General features: G+C 37.2%; 2 protein-coding genes across 2 annotated transcripts in view; both read right to left on the bottom strand.

Annotated features, from left to right (window-relative positions):
- GABRB1 (gamma-aminobutyric acid type A receptor subunit beta1) overlaps positions 1-22082 on the bottom strand; it is a 374709-nt gene that overhangs the window by 217880 nt on the left and 134747 nt on the right. The gene's annotated exons all lie outside the window — the stretch shown is intronic.
- Positions 17208-21243, bottom strand: LOC116864644 (heterogeneous nuclear ribonucleoprotein A3-like). The gene is given in 3 exon segments (XM_032852428.1): positions 17208-18006; positions 20673-20997; positions 21000-21243. Coding segments are annotated over 3 exon segments (1146 nt in total). The 3' UTR covers positions 17208-17429.

Here is a 22082-nt window from a genome sequence, read left to right on the forward strand (position 1 = left end):
GATTCATGCAATATTTGAAAAGACATTTGATTAAGTGCTTTGGGGACTTTCTGGCAAAAGCTATATATAGGGCAGTCATGACCAGCTTTGAACATTGCTTGATGTTTCCACTTGGTTAAGTAGAGCATGGTCAAACATTGTACTCCTCTTTGAGACATCTGAACAGGAGGAGAGCAACAATCTGTTGCTGTTAGCTTCAAGGGATTCTGCCCCAGGATGTGGAGCCGAGATCTGCAGGCCAATTTTTGATCACCATTTTCATTGCAAGGGGTCAATGCTTACCATTTATTGAACTCTTATTATTTTCCAGATGCTTTACATACAGTGATACATAATATGAAAGTCTTGTGAGTTGATGTTATTAACATCTTCAGTTGAGGAATACTGGGAGATTGAATACTCCAAAGTTTCACAGGTAATAGAAAGGACTAGAACTTGAAAACAGTTTTGTATGATTCCATCACTCTACCTAATAATACAGAACACTGTCTTTTATAACAAGGAGAATGAGCAGTGGATGGTTCCATATATCTTCTGTCAGGAAAGTTCTAATGATGACCTTTAGATTTGAGGCTGAAATTCAATTCATTTTTTTCATACGACTGATTTCATGTAAGCTATGACCTTTTACTCTATGGTAGGGAGGTGGTGCAAACAATTACCCAAAAGTAGTAGTCTTACTTTCTTCTAAGAACTATGGAGGAAGGAAGGAAATAGAAGAAAGAAAGATTACCTTTTTTCTGGAAGAAATGGAGGTTCTCTGCAGTGACCCAATGGCCTATGAATAATCTTGTGAGAAAATGTGTCCAGTGGAAAAATTGAAGGGTTTTGTTAACTTTTATGTTCTAAAGACTGGTCATTTTTATAAGGGCACAGAAATAAGCATTGAGAAAATGACTCTTTGGCAAAAGAAAATGAAAAGCATATTGCAAGCATAAGTGGAACATTCTTTGAGATACTATGGAAATAATTTAAAAATTAATTTAAAAATAATTTAAATAAATTAATTTAAATTAATTTTAAAATGCTTATTTTAGAGAAGGAAAAACAGGTATGTTAAGCCTGCTACCCTATACCCAAAACAAGGCTCAGTAAGAAATAAGAAGTGAAACACATAACCATGGTATAGCAATGTAATCATTTTGCAGTAAGAAGGCGAGTCTCTAACTCCTGACCTGTTCTCCAACTACTCTGCCTAAGATATCTATTTACCCAAAAAACCTGCATGTCTGGGTCTCTCTGATCTCATGATTCCCTCCCATAGCAAGGACCATTGAGGCCACCAAACCTTAGGTGATGTATCATTGTGAAAGACAAGGGAGGCACCTGGGAACCATGGTCACTTATGCCATCTTGTTGTCTTTAACATTTGCTGATTAAGGAGCAAACCAAGTCAAATTAACATTGGCTGAGTACAATTTGCCATTCTACCTGAACCTTGACCTTGGATTGGCTTCTGTAGTCTGATCTAGCTCATGGGAGTATAACCAATGATGTTAAAAGGAAATAGGTACTTTGGGGAAAGGACTGAGGAGAGCAGGGCTTAACACTGCTTTAATGCCGTGCTAGAAGCTGCTCTCCCACCACTGTGTATAAGTTACAGTGAAGGAAGGTAACAGGGGCAACATAGTGTTTATTGTTTTTTGGGGGAAATCCAATCATTCCCCTATCAACCCAACTACTCATCCCTTTCAACTACCTCATCACTTATTCATGCAAAAACAATATTATAATATTTTCATTATACCAATTTTTAAGGATATTGAGAAATGTATAAATAAAATAATATAAAAATGTGTAAAATAGACACAGAACATACTCACAAGACAAATGAAAGGTCTTGTGATGAGTTATGAGTGTGATAGTTGTAAGATGACTAATGACTGATAGAATGGCTATTATGGTAAAGTGGTGAGGTCATACAGAGAATTCATTGTAAAGAGTGGTTTTCTCCAATGTTGTTTTCGTAGAGTAACCAAGGGTGGCCACAAGCTTTCTAGAAAGGATGGAAGGTTTTAAAGTGTAATGAGGAACCACATTATAGTAGTTAATCATGGCATCCTGACAAAACAAGAGTCTAATGTGGGTGAATTGGGAAGAATGGAGAAACTTCTAGGGCAGAACCTTCAGCTGAGAGCTTGTGGAGGACGAGGTGAAGAGATTAAAGTAAAAAAGCATAGAGATCAAGTGCAGACTGTCTGGCTTTTTGATTTTTTTTTAAATAAGAATTAAGCTGGTGGTCAGTCAACTGAGAAGTGAAGTATACATTATCTATTTGGATATAGAAGCTTTGGATTGGAGATGGAATACGGTGAAAAACAAAAACAAAACTGTGAGTTATGTGGGTTGTTTAAGGAAGTAGCTATAAACTCATAGGGATGCAAAGCAACACAAGTTGGGGTTGGAAGAGGGTGGTATAGTCAGATACAGAAAGAGGGGAGTGATTTGTTTGGAAGCAGCAATTGGGAAAAAGGAAGATATACATATGACACTTCATTTCCAAAGTTTGATAGAATGAGGAAAGGTGGGATTTCTGTGGAAGAAATGGGAGAATAGGTCATGCTTTTAGAGGAGTAGCAGATCATAGATCCAGAAGACAGAGAGAAAGGTGCTGGTTATCTTACATTATTCACGGAATTACAAATATGATTCAAGAAAGGAGAACTGAGCTTCACAAGATATGTGCTAAGTCAATTACAGACAGTGAGATGGAAGAGCTGATACTATGCCACTTTATCTGTTGGGACCATTATCTTTAATATTAGCAGTTTTCTCACCAGTGTAGATACTCCCCAAATGCTTGAGGGTCATAGAGATGTCATAGAAGCATATGGCTGACATGACTTCAGTTCTATAATACCAACACCGTGTGTTTGGTACATTAAATGAACCGCTCCACTGAACTACAGTCACAGATGTAACCACTGAACTACAATCACAGATGTAACTTGAGCTTTGACCAATACGCTAATACATCTATTAGGAACAATAGGATTGGTCCACAAGACAGGAAAATCAGTACACAGGAGGCCTGTAATTTTCACAGCAAAAGGAAGTGCCTGAATAAATGAATAAATAAATAATTGGTATAAGAGTATCTTTAGACATGTCAAAGAATCCTAGATTCTTTGGAATTTATGTATCTGGCCTGCTTTGTGCGTTGCAATTTAACTTTGAAAAGTTAAATCTTTTTCTAAAGATTACAGTAATCCTAAAGTCTGTAATCCTAGAGTCTGCACTGCTATTGCACTAGCAAAGGAGTCCTTTCATAAACATAAAATTACCCATTATTTTACGAAATTAAAGCCACATATTTACTTTGCTTTAATCGTCATTATTTAATCAACCCCTATTCCCAATTTAAATCTGGTTGGTGTGGAGGGGCGCCTGGGTAGCTCAGATAGTTAAGTGTTTTCCTTTGGCTCAGGTCATGATCTCCAGGTCCTAGGATGGAGCCCTAAGTCAGGCTCCAAGTTCAGCAGGGAGTCATCTTCTCCCTGTCCATCTCCCTTTCCCCCTGCTTGTGCTCTCTCTGTCTCTGTCTCTCAGATGTATAAAAAAAACTTAAAAAAAAATCTGGTCATGGAATGTGTATGAAAGGAAGCAATTTAAATTATTGTGTTAACGTTTATGTTATGTACAAAGTACAACGTTAAAAGTTAACAAACAAGGACCAGAGAATTATAACAAAATTCTACATTACATCTAGTACCTATGCCATGAAATAAGATTTTATCTTCTGAGTCAAACAATGTTCCCCACATAAGAAGCAAAATGTCTTCTTTTCTAAATATCAAGGGAACTGTATAACATGGTTATTACCAGTTGGTAAGCATGTGATTATACAGGATATTTGGTTACCAATTAAAAAAAATTAGAAAATATTTCTGATTCTTTATGGGAAAAATCTGAATGTCATGCTTTATTTTCTATAGTGTGAAACCATGACTCTCTACTTGTGCTTTCCTGCATAATATCATCCCAGAGTTTAAAAGGTATTGCATTAATAGCAATCAATAGCATACCTGATTATGATTCTCCCTCCCAAAAGAACAAAAAAGAACAAAAACAGAAGAAGAACAAAAAAAATGGTGCTGGGAAAACTGGACAGCTATATGCAGAAGAATGAAACTCGACCATTCTCTTACACCATACACAAAGATAAACTCAAAATGGATAAAAGATCTCAATGTGAGACAAGAATCCATCAGAATCCTAGAGGAGAACATAGGCAGTAACCTCTTCGATATCAGCCACAGCAACTTCTTTCAAGATATGTCTCCAAAGGCAAAGGAAACAAAAGCAAAGATGAACTTTTGGGACTTCATCAAGATCAAAAGCTTCTGCACAGCAAAGGAAACAGTCAAAAAAACAAAGAGGCAACCCACGGAATGGGAGAAGATATTTGCAAATGACAGTACAGACAAAAGGTTGATATCCAGGATCTATAAAGAACTCCTGAAACTCAACACACACAAAACAGACAATCATATCAAAAAATGGGCAGAAGATATGAACAGACACTTCTCCAATGAAGACATACAAATGGCTATCAGACACATGAAAAAATGTTCATCATCACTAGCCATCAGGGAGATTCAAATTAAAACCACATTGAGATACAGCCTTACACCAGTTAGAATGGCCAAAAATAGCAAGACAGGAAACAACATGTGTTGGAGAGGATGTGGAGAAAGGGGAACCCTCTTACACTGTTGGTGGGAATGCAAGTTGGTGCAGCCACTTTGGAGAACAGTGTGGGATTCCTCAAGAAATTAAAAATAGAGCTTTCCCTATGACCCTGCCATTGCACTACTGGGTATTTACACCAAAGATAGAGATATAGTGAAAAGAAGGGCCATCTGTACCCCAATGTTTATAGCAGCAATGGCCATGGTCGCCAAACTGTGGAAAGAACCAAGACGCCCTTCAATGGAAGAATGGATAAAGAAGATGTGGTCCATATACACTATGGAGTATTATGCCTCCATCAGAAAGGATGAATAGCCAACTATTGTAGCAACATGGACAGGACTGGAAGAGATTATGCTGAGTGAAATAAGTCAAGCAGAGAAAGTCAATTATCATATGGTTTCACTTATTTGTGGAGCATAACAAATAGCATGGAGGACAAGGGGAGATGGAGAGGAGAAGGGAGTTGAGGGAAATTGGAAGGGGAGGTGAACCATGAGAGACTATGGACTCTGAAAAACAATCTGAGGGTTTTGAAGGGGTGGGGGGGTGGGAGGTTGGGGGATCCAGGTGGTGGGATAGACGGTAGAGGGCACGGATTGCATGGAGCACTGGGTGTGGTGCAAAATTAATGAATACTGTTATGCTGAAAAAATAAAAAATTAAAAAAAATAACAGCTAAGAGACTTTTATAATTAATAGCTATAATTCTTTGTAACTGTAACTATGATTATATGGTATATATCTATTATAGGCAGAGTTTATTTTTGGATAAGGATATTTGCTTTATATTTATTAGCCAATGAATAAATAAGGAACTGAATTAATGTTCATGTTAGTGTACTGTGTAGTTTTTTGTTAATTAGTTACAGTGTAGTTAATTAATGTACAGTGTAGTTTTTTGTTAATGATTGTTAGCATTTTACAAACTGCCCCCAAGGTATTTCACAGAGCACTAACAAAGACTGTTATATAATTTCACTAAAGTAAATAATTTCATTAATGTAAATCCTGTTACCATGAGGGCATTAAAAATTATGCATGATTTAGTTCTCAAATAGTATTTATATCCCATATTCATGAAACCAAATTAGCAATATTTAAAATCAATCAATAAATTTACATGGCTCTCTCATGTGTTTGTCATATCCAGACTACTGAGCATTATATATATTTTATTGTGCATGATATTGTAACCAAACTTAATATTCATTAAGATATATTGTTTTTAAGTATGTTTCATATATTTAATTTTTAAGATACCAATTAATAAAACAATATTTTGGAAACTAAAAAAAAAAAATGTATTCCAGAAATCTCCCTCACAATTTTCTATGATATCCTAGGAAATTTCTCATGCTCCCATGGACAAGTCTTTTTAGCCACTAACACAAGATCATATACCTTTGGGGGCAAAGTTATCAGTGCCTCTAGTCATAGGGTCTCAGCAAGTATGATAGCTCAAACCACTACTGAGAAAGAGGCTGGAACACTGACCATACTAGAGAGTCAGACCCTGAAGTAAGTAGTCTGAAGCAACATATGGGTTTGGTCACTTTCCTCTATAAGTTTGGGGCTGAAGCTTTTACCAATCAGCCTTACCTTGAGGTCATTAAAACCCAGGGTGCTTGCAGGAGTAATCTTCCAGGAAGGTGAGATAATAAGCAAAATTTACCAAATATACAAAGAAGATAAATGCTATGAAATCTTACACTTGTGCAAATAGTAATTATAATCATAATAATAACAACCATAATAGCAGCTCTTCATAAACACTAATTAGGTACCAAGCATTATACTAAGTGCCATATATATATATATAAAATTATTGTTCTAAAAACTCTGTGAGATAGATACTGTTATTTTATGGGTGAAAAAACTGCAAGACAGGGATAGCAAGTAACTATTCAAGAGCAGGAAGGTAGAAAGTTATGGAACCAGAATTAAAACTTAGGCATCCAAGTCGAGTGTTCATATTCTTAGCCACTGTGTTCTACTGCAATGTGAAAAAACCTCAGTTTACACATAATTAACATTCCTAAGTAGGTAAAAGAGTAAAAAGAATAAATAAAATAAAATGATTAAGATTCTTGCTAAAATCCATTAGAAAACATGGAAATTAAAAATATGCTTATTGAATCAAAGTCTGAGTGATGAGCCATGTGGTATATCGGACACAACTGAAGCCTGAATTATTGAATTAAAGAAATGAAGTTGAGGAAATGCCCTAAACTCAGTATAAAAAATTAAAATAATAAAAAAATATTAAGTTTATGAGTAGAATAGATCTAGAAGTTCTAACATAAGCCTAACAGGAAGTACAGAAGGGGAGAATATGGAGGATAGTGGTAGATTAATATCTGAAGATCTGATATTTGAGAACTTACCAGAATTAATAAAATATACGAGTCTTCAATTTGAACAAAATATCCCAGAATGTTGAGTAAACTTAAAAAAGAAAAGTAAAATCACCAAAAAAATTCCCACACCAAAGGACATAATAGTCAAATCAAGTGTAGGATTAATGACAGAGAGATTCTGAAGTATAATTGAAAGAATGAGGGTTTTTAAATTAGTAATGTAAATCAAAAGACAGTGGAATTGAGCCTCCAAAGTGCTGAGTAAAAATATCTTTAAAAGTCAAATATTATACGCAAAATCTAACACTAGAACCCAAATGAAATATATTTTTTAATGTATGAACCAGACTCTTGCTTCTTACCTCCCAACAAGATGGAAAATAAAATGAAAAGGAAGTTGGGGTGTAAAAGAAAGAAGAATGAATAACAATTAAAATTATTTTTACCCAACTTCTGTATCAACATGGACGGGACTGGAAGAGATTATGCTGAGTGAAATAAGTCAAGCAGAGAGAGTCAAATATTATATGGTTTCCCTTACTAGTGGAGCATAAAGACTAACACGGAGGACACTGGGAGATGGAGAGGAGAAGAAAGTTGGGGGAAATCAGAGAGGGAGATGAAACATGAGAGACTGTGGACTCAGACAAACTGAGGGTTTGGAAGGGAGAGGGGTGGGGGGTTGGGTGAGCCTGGTGGTGGGTATTAAAGAGGGCACGTATTGCATGGAGGCACTGGGTGTGGTGCAGAAACAATGAATTCTGGAACACTGAAAAGAAACAAAATAAAATGGAAAAAAAATAAAAGTATTAATTCCTTCTGGTAAATGCCAATGAGTACTGATTCTTAAAATGTCAAAGCAATAACAGTGAATTTGTGTGCTCAAAAATAAGATGTAATTAAAATTCTTGACAATAAAAATAGGAAGAGGTGCAGAAGATAGTTAAAGCAGGGGATCTTGTCATATTTGTGAAGGGACTAGAGAGGCAGATTAACTTTAGACTTTTCTAGAAAAAGATAAATTATGTTCAAACATCATTTGTATAACTTTAAAATATAAATGTGTGTATATCCAGAAGCTAAAAGAATAGTGTTTCTCAATATTTTAAAAATATTCATAAAATTAAAAAGAAAGCTAAAGTAAAAAAAAAATAATAGTAACAAAAATAAATAAAATAACATACCAGTGATTCAGGTGCAATCCTTAGGACTGAAATCAGGCCAAATTTAACATTTGAAATAGAGACTACATAAAATTTGGAGGCATTCATTATCATTTCACCCTGACTTGCTCAGACTTTTATTCAGACTAATGACACTTAATAAACTTTCTGAAAAAATGCAAAATCCTAGAGACTGTGTCAGTTAATTAATTTACTTTTAGATAAAAGGTAAATTATCTTGACTTCTTTTTATTTTTTTGGTTTCAGGTGTAGAATTTAGTGATTCATCACTTACATAAATCACCCAGTGCTTGAGTACTCTCCTTAATGCCTATCACCCGTATAACACAACCCACACCCAACCTCCTCTCTAACAAAACTCAGTTTGTTCTCTACAGTTAAGAATCTGTTTTATGGTTTGCCTCTCTCTCTCTCTCTTCTTTTTCCCTGTTTTGTTTCTTAAATTCCACATAGGAGTGAAATCATATGGTATTTGTCTTTCTCTGATTGACTCCTCTCACTTAGCATCATCTTTAACTTTTAGATATCCAGGAAGTGTCTATTATCTTTTGATGTACAAATAGCCTGTATCAAGGAAAGCTTATTTCCCTTACTTGATTGAATAAATTTTTGTTTCATTTTGTTTTGTTTGCTCAGAAGATTTCCTTTTTGTAAGTTTTGTTTTTCATTGGAGTCATCCCTGCTGAAATTGAAAATGATAGAAGATTCTAAGCACATAGTGAACCTGTACTACGAACATTATTGGTAAGTCATTCTGGATCAGCTGACCAAATAAATGAAGTTGGCTTAACTCTAGGAGGTTATTTGGAGGTCTTGGATGGAGAGATCACAAGTTTAATTGGAACTTCTCCAATGTTAGTGATGTATCCTTGACATGAAACATATATTTTTCTTCCTGGATTGCTGGAAACCATCATGTCTATTTTTTTCCAAGGCTTATATGCAAATTAGAGTCCAATGATAAAAAAATTATAATGATATTGTATGTCATGCTAGCTGCCATGCTAATATCTCATTCATGCACATTTAAAAGTGCATATTAGAAAACTTTATTTTTCATGTCATTTCCTAAAATCAAAAGACTTTTGACTATCAGAATATTGAAAGTTTGACATATAACACATAAACTGCCTTTTTGGACACTCTCTCTTAGTTTTAGATTATATAATTCAGGATTATGAACTAAAGGAATAAGCTGTAATAGTGCTATATGAATATATAAATAGGAGCATTTTGAGTGATTAGTTGCAAACAAATTCTACAAGCTTCCTGGTGTCACTCAAGGAAAACAGCTTCGCCAAGAGTAGTAAATTATAAGTAAAGTCCTAATGGCCCCTAATGAATATACTAGTCAATAGTTTAATAATCTAATAAACTAGAAACAGAGCAGCTGATATAGACACAAGATAATTATTTGTTTATAGTCTTTCAGACAGATACTAGCTGATCACAAGGTAATACCTCTACAGACAATGGGGAGAACTTCCAATACAAAGACAGATACTATCCTGGTAAAGTTCATGGGCTTCATAGTAAAGTGACCATGGGTAAGTTATTTAACCTCTTTATACTCTAGTTTCCTCATTTGTTACAAAAGAAAGATAATACTGCCTCCTGGAACTCTCGGAAGTATTAAATAAAATTATAGTTGCATTTGGCAGCTACTATGACTTGATAAATAGTAGCTGTTATTATTGTAATAGTTATTAGCTCCCATCCAAAACTATATAGGACTTAGTAAGATACTTAGAAAGAAACCAGAAGTTCAAGTGAAGAGAAATCCCAAAATGGTAGATACATTGAGCTGCAAATTTACAAATGCTAAGTTGATTCAAATAGAATTTTAGAAAGCAGCCAAATAACTGTCTAGGGGTTTGCCTTCTCTAAATAGGAATGGTATTAAAAGCATTAGGAGGCAAATGATTATCTTTTATAGAGTACTCGATATTATTTTTACCTTATGATGTGAGTACCTTATATTTTTAGCATTATTTTAACATTAATGTTATTTTATCGAAAATATTTTTCTTCTCGAACATATAACATCTTAATCTGTTGCTTCAATTTTAATGTAACTCTTAACTACATCCAAAGAATAAACAATGCCAGTTAAATAAGTCAATGGGAAAATAAAGCATGCACAGCACAAATTCACTTTGGAGCAGATTTTGCTGGAGTATGTCTCTTCTACTAGGTGAGTGGCTTCTGTGATTACATGAGTACTTGAACATTTTCTGTGTCAGGGTGTTTCCTTCTCTGCAAAAGGAGCTTTTAGACAGAAAAAAGAGATTGTGGCTTATGCCTGCACTACTGGGCTATTACTGTGTGCATCTGTGTAAAGGACACACTTTTAAAATATATGTTGGCCATTCTTTCCTGCCACCTGAACTCTCCAGAAAAAATAAAATGCTGCATGGAGATGAGTAGAGTGCTCAGAGCATCAGAGATGTCAGTGCCAGTATTAGGGTTTCTGTTCATTTTCTGTATTGATAAGAGGTGATTTCATCACCAGGAACATGTGTCCTCTTCTGCCAGATGATGGCTAGAGCAGATACTAGAAACAAGGGGTTTCATTCTTTCCCAAATGGCGACAGCTTTATTTTCTTTTTGTTTAATGATCTTGAAAATTTTAGTATAACAGCACTTAGAACAGTACCTTGTGTGTAGTGGTTTCTCAACAGTATCTGTAGTGAAGTATTAAATGAATGCATGAGCTAATTGATAAGCTAGTGGTTAAACCATATTTTTCATTTCTACTGAAGAATCTTAGGATGGAAACAATAAGCCAGCTAATAAAGATGGCCATACTTATTTTTTGAATCTTTACTAATGTGCTAGGCTCTATACTGTTTTATATGCATTTTCACCTTCAGTTATCAGAAAAATTTTAGAAATTATATATATATTTTTAATTTATTTATCTATTTGAGAGAGAGAGAGTGAGGAAGGGGCAGAGAGGGAGAAAAGCAGTGGGGAGCCTGACACAAGGATGGATCCCAGGACCCTGAGATCATGACCTCAGCTGAAATCAAGACTCAGATGCTTAACTGACTGAGTCACCCAGGTGCCCCAAACAGCTACTATTTTTAATTTCCTTATTTTAAAGGAGAAAACTGAGATTTATAATTTGAGAATATCACCCAGGGACACTAGCAGATCATCTAGCTTGTGGTAGCAGCAGGTCAAACTTGTGTCTTATTATCATATGATCTCTCTGATATGAGGAATTTGAGAGGCAGGGTGAGGGTGGGGGCAAGGGAGGGAAAAATGAAACAAGATGGGATCGGGGAGGCAAACAAACCATAAGACACTCTTAATCTCAGTAAACAAACTGAGGGTTGCTGGGGGTTCTGGGGGGAGGGATGGGGTGGTTGGGTAGTGGAAATTGGAGAGGGTATGTGCTATGGTGAGTGCTGTGAACTGTGTAAGACTGATGATTCACAGACCTGTACCCTTGGGGCAAATGATACACTATATGTTAATTAAAAAAAAACCCCTCCATACACACACACACACACACCCACACACACACACACACCCCTTGTGTCTTACTTCTAAGTGTGTGTTCTGTCTAGTGCCTAATGCCCTCCCAGCTCTGGAGAGCAGGCACGAGGCAGTAGCAGGGGCACAGTCACCTCAGAGGCCCAGACAATTACGGTTACCTTTGACCTTTGTCTGCCATACTAGTTGTCTTGCCCTGGTATTCTACTTCCAGAATCAGTCACATTGCCACTTCTGTTACCGTTTTGATTCCTGTGATTTTGTTCCTAAAGCCTTGTGAAAACAAAGAGGAGTTTCTACTCTGTTTCTACAACATTTGGAGCAGACGGAAAATAACAGGATAGACAACAGGGAGAGAATGTGCCTTTGCTGCGTTCTGGATGCTCATCAGTGGCCCTGGCTTGGAGCAGAGGACTAATAGCCTCTTATATTCCAAACTTGAACTTAAATTCACGATCTTATTTCAGTGGACTAATCCCAAAGTCCTAGTGGATGCATTATGATTCAGAGTGTAAGCTTGTTTGATCCCAATGCCAATTCTTGATTCTCCTAATAGAAGGAAGAAAAGGGAGCATAACCAGGGAATAGAGTTGGAGAATAGAGTTTCTCGAATCTGTTCTTGCAGCTGCTGAAGGTCATGGGCAAAAGGATTTCTCCAGCGCCATGTCAGACCCTCAGGTATTGCAGACATGGTCCTGGAAGCATCACATCTGTTTAACTGGACATTAGTTTTCTGTTTTCTTTAGGATATACCATATAGTCTCATTATTTTGCTATTCTTTCCTTTTGACTCTTCTCAGACACTGGAAAGAAGTAAAACATCCATTTTGATCAAGTAAATGACTTAAGAGTACGGCCCATGATTCTCACAGGCCTGAAGTAGTAACATTTTAAATTTCTTCACAATAAAGATGGAGATAAAAACAGAATATGAAAGTCAAACCTGTAACAAAGAAACACATGATACTATTTGTCTCTGTAGTAAACCATAAATGCTATATACAACTGTAGTCCCTAAAATTATTAAGATTCTTAGCAGAAATCAAATCTCTTGGCATCTCATTTGGCATAGGAGTTTCCAACTGAAAGACACAATGGAGGCTGATCTTCAGATACTCTTCATCTTTTCCTAAAAACAGCATTCCTCAGTGCCATTTTTATATGGAGTGAATAAAAAGGACTCTATATTTTCAGCACACATAGTTCCTTGGTACAGAATTATCCTGTGACACAAAAGATGAAAGCATATACACTTTAAAATAATGAGTAATACCAGAGGTGCCTGCACCAAGATAATGGCTTTGTTCTTGTCTGGTCCCACTAATCCCATGACTCAAAAACCTAAGAACATAAAGAATGAAATTCCCTTTCCTCGTCCAGTTTGAACAAACCTTCACAGATTCTAAAAGGTTAAGAACAGATATCATCAAAATTAATCCCAATGATTCTGTAAGAGTCATGAAAGAGCCTTCCATTTAATCTCGAAAGCAGTGGCACCCCCCCTCAAGAAAGTGGAAAAACACTTTAAAAAGATAGGCTCTTAACCTGTAGAGCAGGACCTAAGAATAGGAATAGCTACCATTTATTGAGTGCTTACTATATGATGGGCACGTAGCTATGCATCTTAGATGAATTTCTCATTTAATTATCTCAACAGTCATATCCCATTGGCACTATTATGATGCTTTTAAAGAAACTGTTGCACAGACAGGTTAATTGACATGTCCAAGGTCGCAGAGCTGATATACTGGAGAATTATATGATTACATCCAAGGACTGCCTGCCTCCACCAACCATGCTTTTAATCTCTGTGATTAATGTTTCTGTTAGCTCCATAACAATGTAGAGTTACAATGCATCTAATAATCCACTTAATCAACCTCACACTCAGGGCTGGAATCCTATTTGCAGCATCTTTGACAAGTATGTGTACCCATCCAAGTTTTGTCTAAACATTGATAGTAATAGAAAGGCCAGCATGAGAGAAAGGTAAGAGAAAAACAAAAACAAGCAAGATATGTTTTTCCTTTCACTTCAAAAACATTAGTTTTTATAAAAACCTGAAAGACGGATATCACTACAGACATTAAATGGATAAGGAAACTGAGGTTCAGCAGGATTGTGTAAGTGATCCTGAGATATGCAACTGGTAAATGGTGGGGCTTGTTTTTCTGATTCGGAACCCTGAGTTCTTTCCTTTCCACCAGCCTACCTATCTCTTCAGAGATATTAGTAAGAAGGCATTAATTCTAGTTTTTGTTTTTTAAATATTTTATTTATTTATTTGACAGACAGAGATCACAAGCAGGCAGAGAGGCAGGCAGAGAGAGAGGAAGGGAAGCAGGCTCCCTGCTGAGCAGAGAGCCTGACGTGGGGCTCCATCCCAGGACCCTGGGATCATGACCTGAGCCGAAGGCAGAGGCTTTAACCCACTGAGCAACCCAGGCACCCCTAATTCCAGTTTTGAATGTAGGGCAAATGTTTATAGTACACTTTTTTTTCACATCAGGCTGATAAAATCAGACAAATGGACTGATATATTCCTTGAAAATTTCCCATGTTGATCTTCTTTTAAAAGCAACATAGAGTAAGGAGCACTTGTGGGGCTCCGTCAGTTAAGTGTCTGCCTTCGGCTCTGGTCATGATCTCAGGGTCCTGGGATGGAGCCCTGACTGAGCTCCCTGCTCAGTGGGGCGTTTGCTCTCCCTCTGCCCACCCACCCACTCCCAGCTCTTATTCTCTCCCTCAAAACTCAAACAACTAGAGTAGCATCTCATCTGCGGCTCTAAAGAGAGATAAAAAGATCTAAGAGTGTTAATCTTCAGAGATTCTTTACAGATTTACTATCTGCATACAGGCAGAGTTCCCTGTCCTTTGCCATACCAGCTGTGTTTCTCTGGGCTGTCAATGTTGTTCTTAAGATGTGTAATCCAGAACTGAGAAAAAACAGTCCAATCAAGACCTGATATTGGGATAAACATTGTGTTTCTATTAGAATAGTGGTTAAGCATTTAGGCCAGGAAATCAGATTGCTTGATTTCAACTTCTGGCTCAGTCATTTTCCAGCTATATGATCTTAAATAAGTTTTTTTTTTTTAACTTCTTGATGCCTCAGTTTTCTCATTTTAAGTGGGAGAAAATGGGAACACCCATCTTAAGAATTCATTGTGATGATTAAATGCTACCACCACATTGATCTACTATTTGAGTTTGTACCCATAACTCCACTTTTTCTCCTGTTACAATAAATGAACTGCTCATGCTCTTATCTAAGGGCCAAGACTCCACTTTGGCAGGAGGTCCCATCCCTTCTTGACTAATTGGACTGTACAAAATCCATAGTCAGGGAGATATAGTTAAAAGCAAGATTGAGGTTTAAAAGGAAGAAGCAAAATGGTAAGTGCATCATTTGCTTGGTATGTGCTGACTGTGGTATGCATGGGTGGTATGCATTGTGGAAAAAGAAGTACCCATTGTGGGAAAAGAAGTATGAAAAACAGACTCTATTCTCAAAAGATGTTACAGTGTTTGGGGAGATGAGAGTAACATAGTAAACAATAGTTTACTGGGGAAGACATTTCATAATTAAGTGCTATCTTTGAAAGTGTTTCCAAGTTCTGTATAACTATGGGGAGGGAAACCTATGAGGTTTAAGGTAGCTATAGAAGATTTTGGGAAAGATGTGATCTCTAAATTGGGTCTTGGAAGGTGAGCAATACATTGGTAAAAGAAAGGAAAAGGCTTTTCATTGATTAGTTAAAAAGAAGGGGAACTACTAACAGAGGCTAAGAAATGAGAATCAGTCTAGTAATTAAGGAAAGTAAAACGAAACCCGCACTTGCAGTGTAAGACTTCACGGTTGGGCAAAATCTTAAATGAGGCTGTGTAACAAGGGTAGATCTAATTGTGAAGTGTCATGAATGTCTGGAGAAAAGTTTTGACTTGATGTGGTAGGTAATTGGGAATCAGTAGGTTCCTCAACAAGAGAACGGCATGATGAAATGGCACTTTATTAAAACAAATCTGTTGATGGGCTACAAGATAGAATAGAAAGAGAAGAGATGTAAAAGAACTGGTAAAAACCCCAAAGTAAAGAAAGCCTGAATTTGGTCTTTAGAATGAGCATTCTATTGGCCTAAAGCCTTCCTGAGCAAATGTAATGAATATAACATTAAAAATAACTTTGATAATTTTGAATTTTACGATTTTTTATCTGCAAGTGACTTGCAGATGTAATGTTATATTTGGAGGCATTTAATCAACAATTGTTATTTTGATTGCACAGTTTCCTATTTGGAAGCCATTAAGCTTTGCTTCTCATGTCTCAGATATTTTCACAAAACGTTGACGTGCTGGCAGGTCCTGGGACCTGAGACTGTCTTGTTAGAGTATAAAATATTCTTGAAGAGATGAAGTTCCTTTTTCCTGGTATTGTCCACTCTAACGGAGAAGATAGAGAAATTCAAATTGCACATATATGATCACAGCACCTTAAGCAGCACTCACGAATCTTTGGGATTTCACTTCAGTTATTGAAGTTTAATGACCCAGATTTTCAAAGCAATCAGTTGTTTGGATTCTAGAGCAATACATTTCTCCATCTTCAGAAATCCTTTGATGTTTAGGAAGAACAAAGAATTGTGCTTTAAGCAATCTTCCAAAAACAGGGTAGGAATGTGAGGATTTAATAAAAATAAATAAAAACTGTATTTACATTATTGATTGTTATTGTTATTGAAGCTTCTACCACTGCTTTGCCATTAGAAGCAAATGGATCACTAAGATTTATGGGCTCCAGGTCTTTGTGGTTTCATTAAAGGTTGACTTCGCCCCCCATAACTCTATCCCTGCCTTTATTAAAAAGAAGAAAACAAGGTTTAGGAAAGATAAATCTACAATTTTCCTAAAAGATATAGAAAAGCAAGGATCAATTCATTGGACAAAGAGCTACTTCTTTAATATAACTTTTATGTCCTGGAAAGAACAAAGCGTACTCTACTTGGACTAACAGTACTCACTACTTCCAAACAGAAGGAGAAAGTGGGCTATGCAAGAAAACATTTTTTCCCCAAAATGTGTTTTGTGGTTTGACACTCCAAAGGATGAGGCATTAATTCTAGTAAATATTGCATTATTGTTCCATTACTTCTTTTAGACGTAATTGAGCAATATTCGGTTTACTGCAAATAGGTTCTATTAACACCACTGAGATTACTTATGGCTGGAACTGGAGGGGATTATGTTAAGTGAAGTAAGTCAAGCAGAGAAAGACAATTATCATATGGGTTTTTTTTTTTTTTTTTGAAAAGCTAAAAATTCCTTAATTTTTTATTCCTGGTACCACTACCACAATTTACAGGGCAATATACCTGATGTAATGAAAAGAAAAAGAAAAAGAAAAAGCTACAACAGATAAAAGACCTCAGGAATGTACATCGAATTGACACTACATTGCACTAATCAACAGCTGCACTTTTTGCAAACTGTGGCTGTGACAGTCCTGAACAAGAAGGGTTTCCTGTTTAAGCTGCAGTAACTTTTCTGACTATGGATCATCGTTCCTTCTGTGGCAGATTTTTACAGTTCCTCTAATGCATTTGGGACGACTGTCTCAAAGTAACCTGCAGCTTTCCTGACAAATCCTCGCTTTCTCTTCTGCTAAGAACTGTAGCCCTTTTCTTCTGAAAATTTTTTAGAACCTTCTGCTACCATATCCACCACTTCCACCACCAGAGCCATAACCACCACCATAGGGACTGCCCGAGCTTCTTCCACCAAAACTGCCCCCCTTCATGGCTCCATAATTTGATTGCTGTTGTCCACTGTAATTTCCAAAATCATTATAGTTCCCACCACCACCATAGTTACCACCTCCAAAATTTCCTCCTTCATTGTAACCATCATATCCTCCACCACCACCTCCATATCCACCTCCTTGGTTTCCATATCCTGGTCCACCACCACCATAGCCTCCTCTACTACTGTAACTGGGACAACCACCATAGTTGCCACCATCACCTCCAAACCCATTATATCCACCATCACCTCCTCCGTAACTACCTCTGCTGCCACCACCACCACCACCATAGCCTCTTCTTCCACCAAAGTTTCCACTACGGCCAAAGTTAAAACCACCTCCAAAGTTTCCTCCACGACCCATGAAGTTGCCAGATCCACCTCCACGACCTCTTTGTGATCCAGCAGACTGCATTTCTTGTTTAGAAAGGGCCTTTTCCACTTCACAATTATGCCCATTAATAGTGTGGTATTTCTAAACATTTAAAGAAGAACTAATTCCTATTCTCCTGAAACTGTTCCAAAAAATAGAAATGGAAGGAAAACTTCCAAACTCATTTTATGAGGCCAGCATCACCTTGATCCCAAAACCAGACAAGGATCCCATCAAAAAAGAGAACTACAGACCAATATCCTTGATGAACACAGATGCAAAAATTCTCACCAAAATACTAGCCAATAGGATTCAACAGTACATTAAAAGGATTATTCACCACGACCAAGTGGGATTTATTCCAGGGCTGCAAGGTTGGTTCAACATCCACAAATCAATCCATGTGATACAACACATTAATAAAAGAAAGAACAAGAACCAAATGATACTCTCCATAGATGCGGAAAAAGCATTTGACAAAGTACAGCATCCCTTCCTGATCAAAACTCTTCAAAGTGTAGGGATAGAGGGCACATACCTCAATATTATTAAAGCCATCTATGAAAAACCCACCGCAAATATTATTCTCAATGTAGAAAAACTGAAAGCTTTTCTGCTAAGGTCAGGAACATGGCAGGGATTTCCATTATCACCACTGCTATTCAACATAGTACTAGAAGTCCTAGCCTCGACAATCAGACAACAAAAGGAAATTAAAGGCACCCAAATCGGCAAAGAAGAAGTCAAACTATCACTCTTTGCAGATGATATGATACTATATGTGGAAAACCCAAAAGACTCCTCTCCAAAACTGCTAGAACTTGTGCAGGAATTCAGTAAAGTGTCAGGATATAAAATCAATGCACAGAAATCAGTTGCATTTCTCTACACCAACAACAAGACAGAAGAAAGAGAAATTAAGGAGTCCATCCCATTTACAATTGCACCCAAAACTATAAGATACCTAGGAATAAACCTAACCAAAGAGGCTAAGAATCTATACACTGAAAACTATAAAGTACTCATGAAAGAAATTGAAGAAGACACAAAGAAATGGAAAAATGTTCCATGCTCCTGGATTGGAAGAATAAATACTGTGAAAATGTCTATGCTACCTAAAGCAATCTACACATATAATGCAATTCCTATCAAAGTACCATCCATTTTTTTCAAAGAAATGGAACAAATAATCCTAAAATTTATATGGAACCAGAAAAGACCTCGAATAGCCAAAGGAATATTGAAAAAGAAAGCCAAAGTTGGTGGCATCACAATTCCGGACTTCAAGCTCTATTACAAAGCTGTCATCATCAAGACAGCATGGTACTGGCACAAAAACAGACACATAGATCAATGGAACAGAATAGAGAGCCCAGAAATAGACCCTCAACTCTACGGTCAACTAATCTTCGACAAAGCAGGAAAGAATGTCCAATGGAAAAAAGACAGCCTCTTCAATAAATGGTGTTGGGAACATTGGACAGCCACATGCAGAAAAATGAAATTGGATCATTTCCTTACACCACACACGAAAATAAACTCAAAATGGATGAAGGACCTCAATGTGAGAAAGGAATCCATCAAAATCCTTGAGGAGAACACAGGCAGCAACCTCTTCGACCTCAGCCTCAGCAACATCTTCCTAGGAACATCGCCAAAGGCAAGGGAAGCAGGGGCAAAAATGAACTATTGGGATTTCATCAAGATCAAAATCTTTTGCACAGCAAAGGAAACAGTTAACAAAACCAAAAGACAACTGACAGAATGGGAGAAGATATTTGCAAACGACATATCAGATAAAGAGCTAGTGTCCAAAATCTATAAAGAACTTAGCAAACTCAACACCCAAAGAACAAATAATCCAATCAAGAAATGAGCAGAAGACATGAACAGACATTTCTGCAAAGAAGACATCCAGATGACCAACAGACACATGAAAAAGTGCTCCACATCACTCGGCATCAGGGAAATACAAATCAAAACCATAATGAGATATCACCTCACACCAGTCAGAATGGCTAAAATTAACAAGTCAGGAAATGACAGATGCTGGCGAGGAGGCGGAGAAAGGGGAACCCTCCTACACTGTTGGTGGGAATGCAAGCTGGTGCAACCACTCTGGAAAACAGCATGGAGGTTCCTCAAAATGTTGAAAATAGAACTACCCTATGACCCAGCAATTGCACTACTGGGTATTTATCCTAAAGATACAAACGTAGTGATCCGAAGGGGCACGTGCACCCGAATGTTTATAGCAGCAATGTCTACAATAGCCAAACTATGGAAAGAACTTAGATGTCCATCAAAAGACGAATGGATAAAGAAGATGTGGTATATATACACAATGGAATACTATGCAGCCATCAAAAGAAATGAAATCTTGCCATTTGCGACGACGTGGATGGAACTAGAGGGTATCATGCTTAGCGAAATAAGTCAATCGGAGAAAGATAACTATCATATGATCTCCCTGATATGAGGGAGAGGAGATGCAACATGGGGGGTTAAGGGGGTAGGAGAAGAGTAAATGAAACAAGATGAGATTGGGAGGGAGACAAACCATAAGTGACTCTTAATCTCACAAAACAAACTGAGGGTTGATGGGGGGAGGGGGGTGGGAGGGGGGGTAGTGTTATGGACATTGGGGAGGGTATGTGTTATGGTGAGTGCTGTGAAATGTGTAAACCTGGCGATTCACAGACCTGTACCCCTGGGGATAAAAATATATGTTTATAAAAAAATAAAATAAAAAAAATAGTGTGGTATTTCTGAACAACAATTTTATCAACTGTATCATGATCATCAAAAGTTACAAAAGCAAATCCTCTCTTTTTTCCACTCTGTCTGTCTTCCATAACTTCTATGGTTTCAATCTTGCCATACTTTTCAAAGTAGTCTCTCAAATTATACTCTTCTGTATCTTCTTTAATACCACCAACAAAAATTTTCTTCACTGTTAGATGGGCATTAGGCTTTACAGAATCCTCTCTAGAAACGGCTCTCTTTGGTTCCACTACATGCCCATCAACCTTGTGTGGTCGGGCACACATTGCTGCATCCACCTCTTCAACACAAGAGTAAGTCACAAACCAAAACCTCTGGAACGTTTTGTTTGGGGGTCTCTCATCACCACATAATCTGTAAGTGTACCCCATTTTTCAAAATGTTCTCTTAAACTATCATCTGTAGTTTCAAAGCTCAAACCACCAATAAACAGTTTTCTCAGCTGCTCTCGTTCCTTTGGATCATGGCCCTCCTCCCCCCGGCGGCGGCGGCGGCGGTGGCAGCGACGGCCAGAGTCGGGCTGGGGGCGACCGGGCAGCGGTTTTACCTCCATTTTGAGACCGGACTTGCCTCTTCCATCTCGAGTTCAATATCAATTATCATATGGTTTTACTGATATGTGAAACATAAGCAACAGCATGGAGGAACATAAGGGAAAGGAGGGAAATCCAGACAAGGAGAAATCAGAGAGGGAGATGAACCATGAGAGACTGTGGACCCAGAGAAACAATATGGGGGTTTCAGAGGGGAAGGGGGCAGGGGGAGGGGGTAACAGGGTGATGGGTATTGAGGAGACACGTGGTATTGAGGATGCACCTTGCTGTGATGAATACTTAACTAATGAATCATTGAACACTACATAAAAAGCTAATTATGTACCATACAGTGGCCAACTGAACATAACAAAAGTAAATAAATAAATGTATATGTGTTTAATAAAAAAATAAATTAATATTCTTCTAAGAGATCTAAGCTTAAACAAAATGTTTTCTATTGCAGTTTAATAGCATATGGCTGCTTCCAGAAATTCTCCATGACATTTCTGTTCTGGTCTAGAATAGACTACTGCTTCCATAATGGCATGGAATGCTGCATAATCCATAAACATCGTGTTACATTGGTCGCCCCACATCTGGGAAGTTATATTATTATACTTAAAAATAAAAACTGAGAGTTTTGGAGGGGAGGGGGGTGGGGGGTTGAGTGAGCCTGGTGGTGGGTATTAAGGAGGGCACGTATTACATGGAGCACTGGGTGTGGTGCATAAACAATGACTCTTGGAACATGGGAAAAAATGAAATAAAATTTAAATATCCAAATAAATAAAAATATCCAAATATATAAAAAGTGACATATCAGGCTGAGTATTACCTGTGATAGACAAACCAAAGT

This window comes from Lontra canadensis, unplaced genomic scaffold, assembly GCF_010015895.1.
Source record: "Lontra canadensis isolate GAN:19392208 unplaced genomic scaffold, GSC_riverotter_1.0 scaffold1, whole genome shotgun sequence".
In the NCBI taxonomy this organism is placed as follows: Eukaryota; Metazoa; Chordata; class Mammalia; order Carnivora; family Mustelidae; genus Lontra; species Lontra canadensis.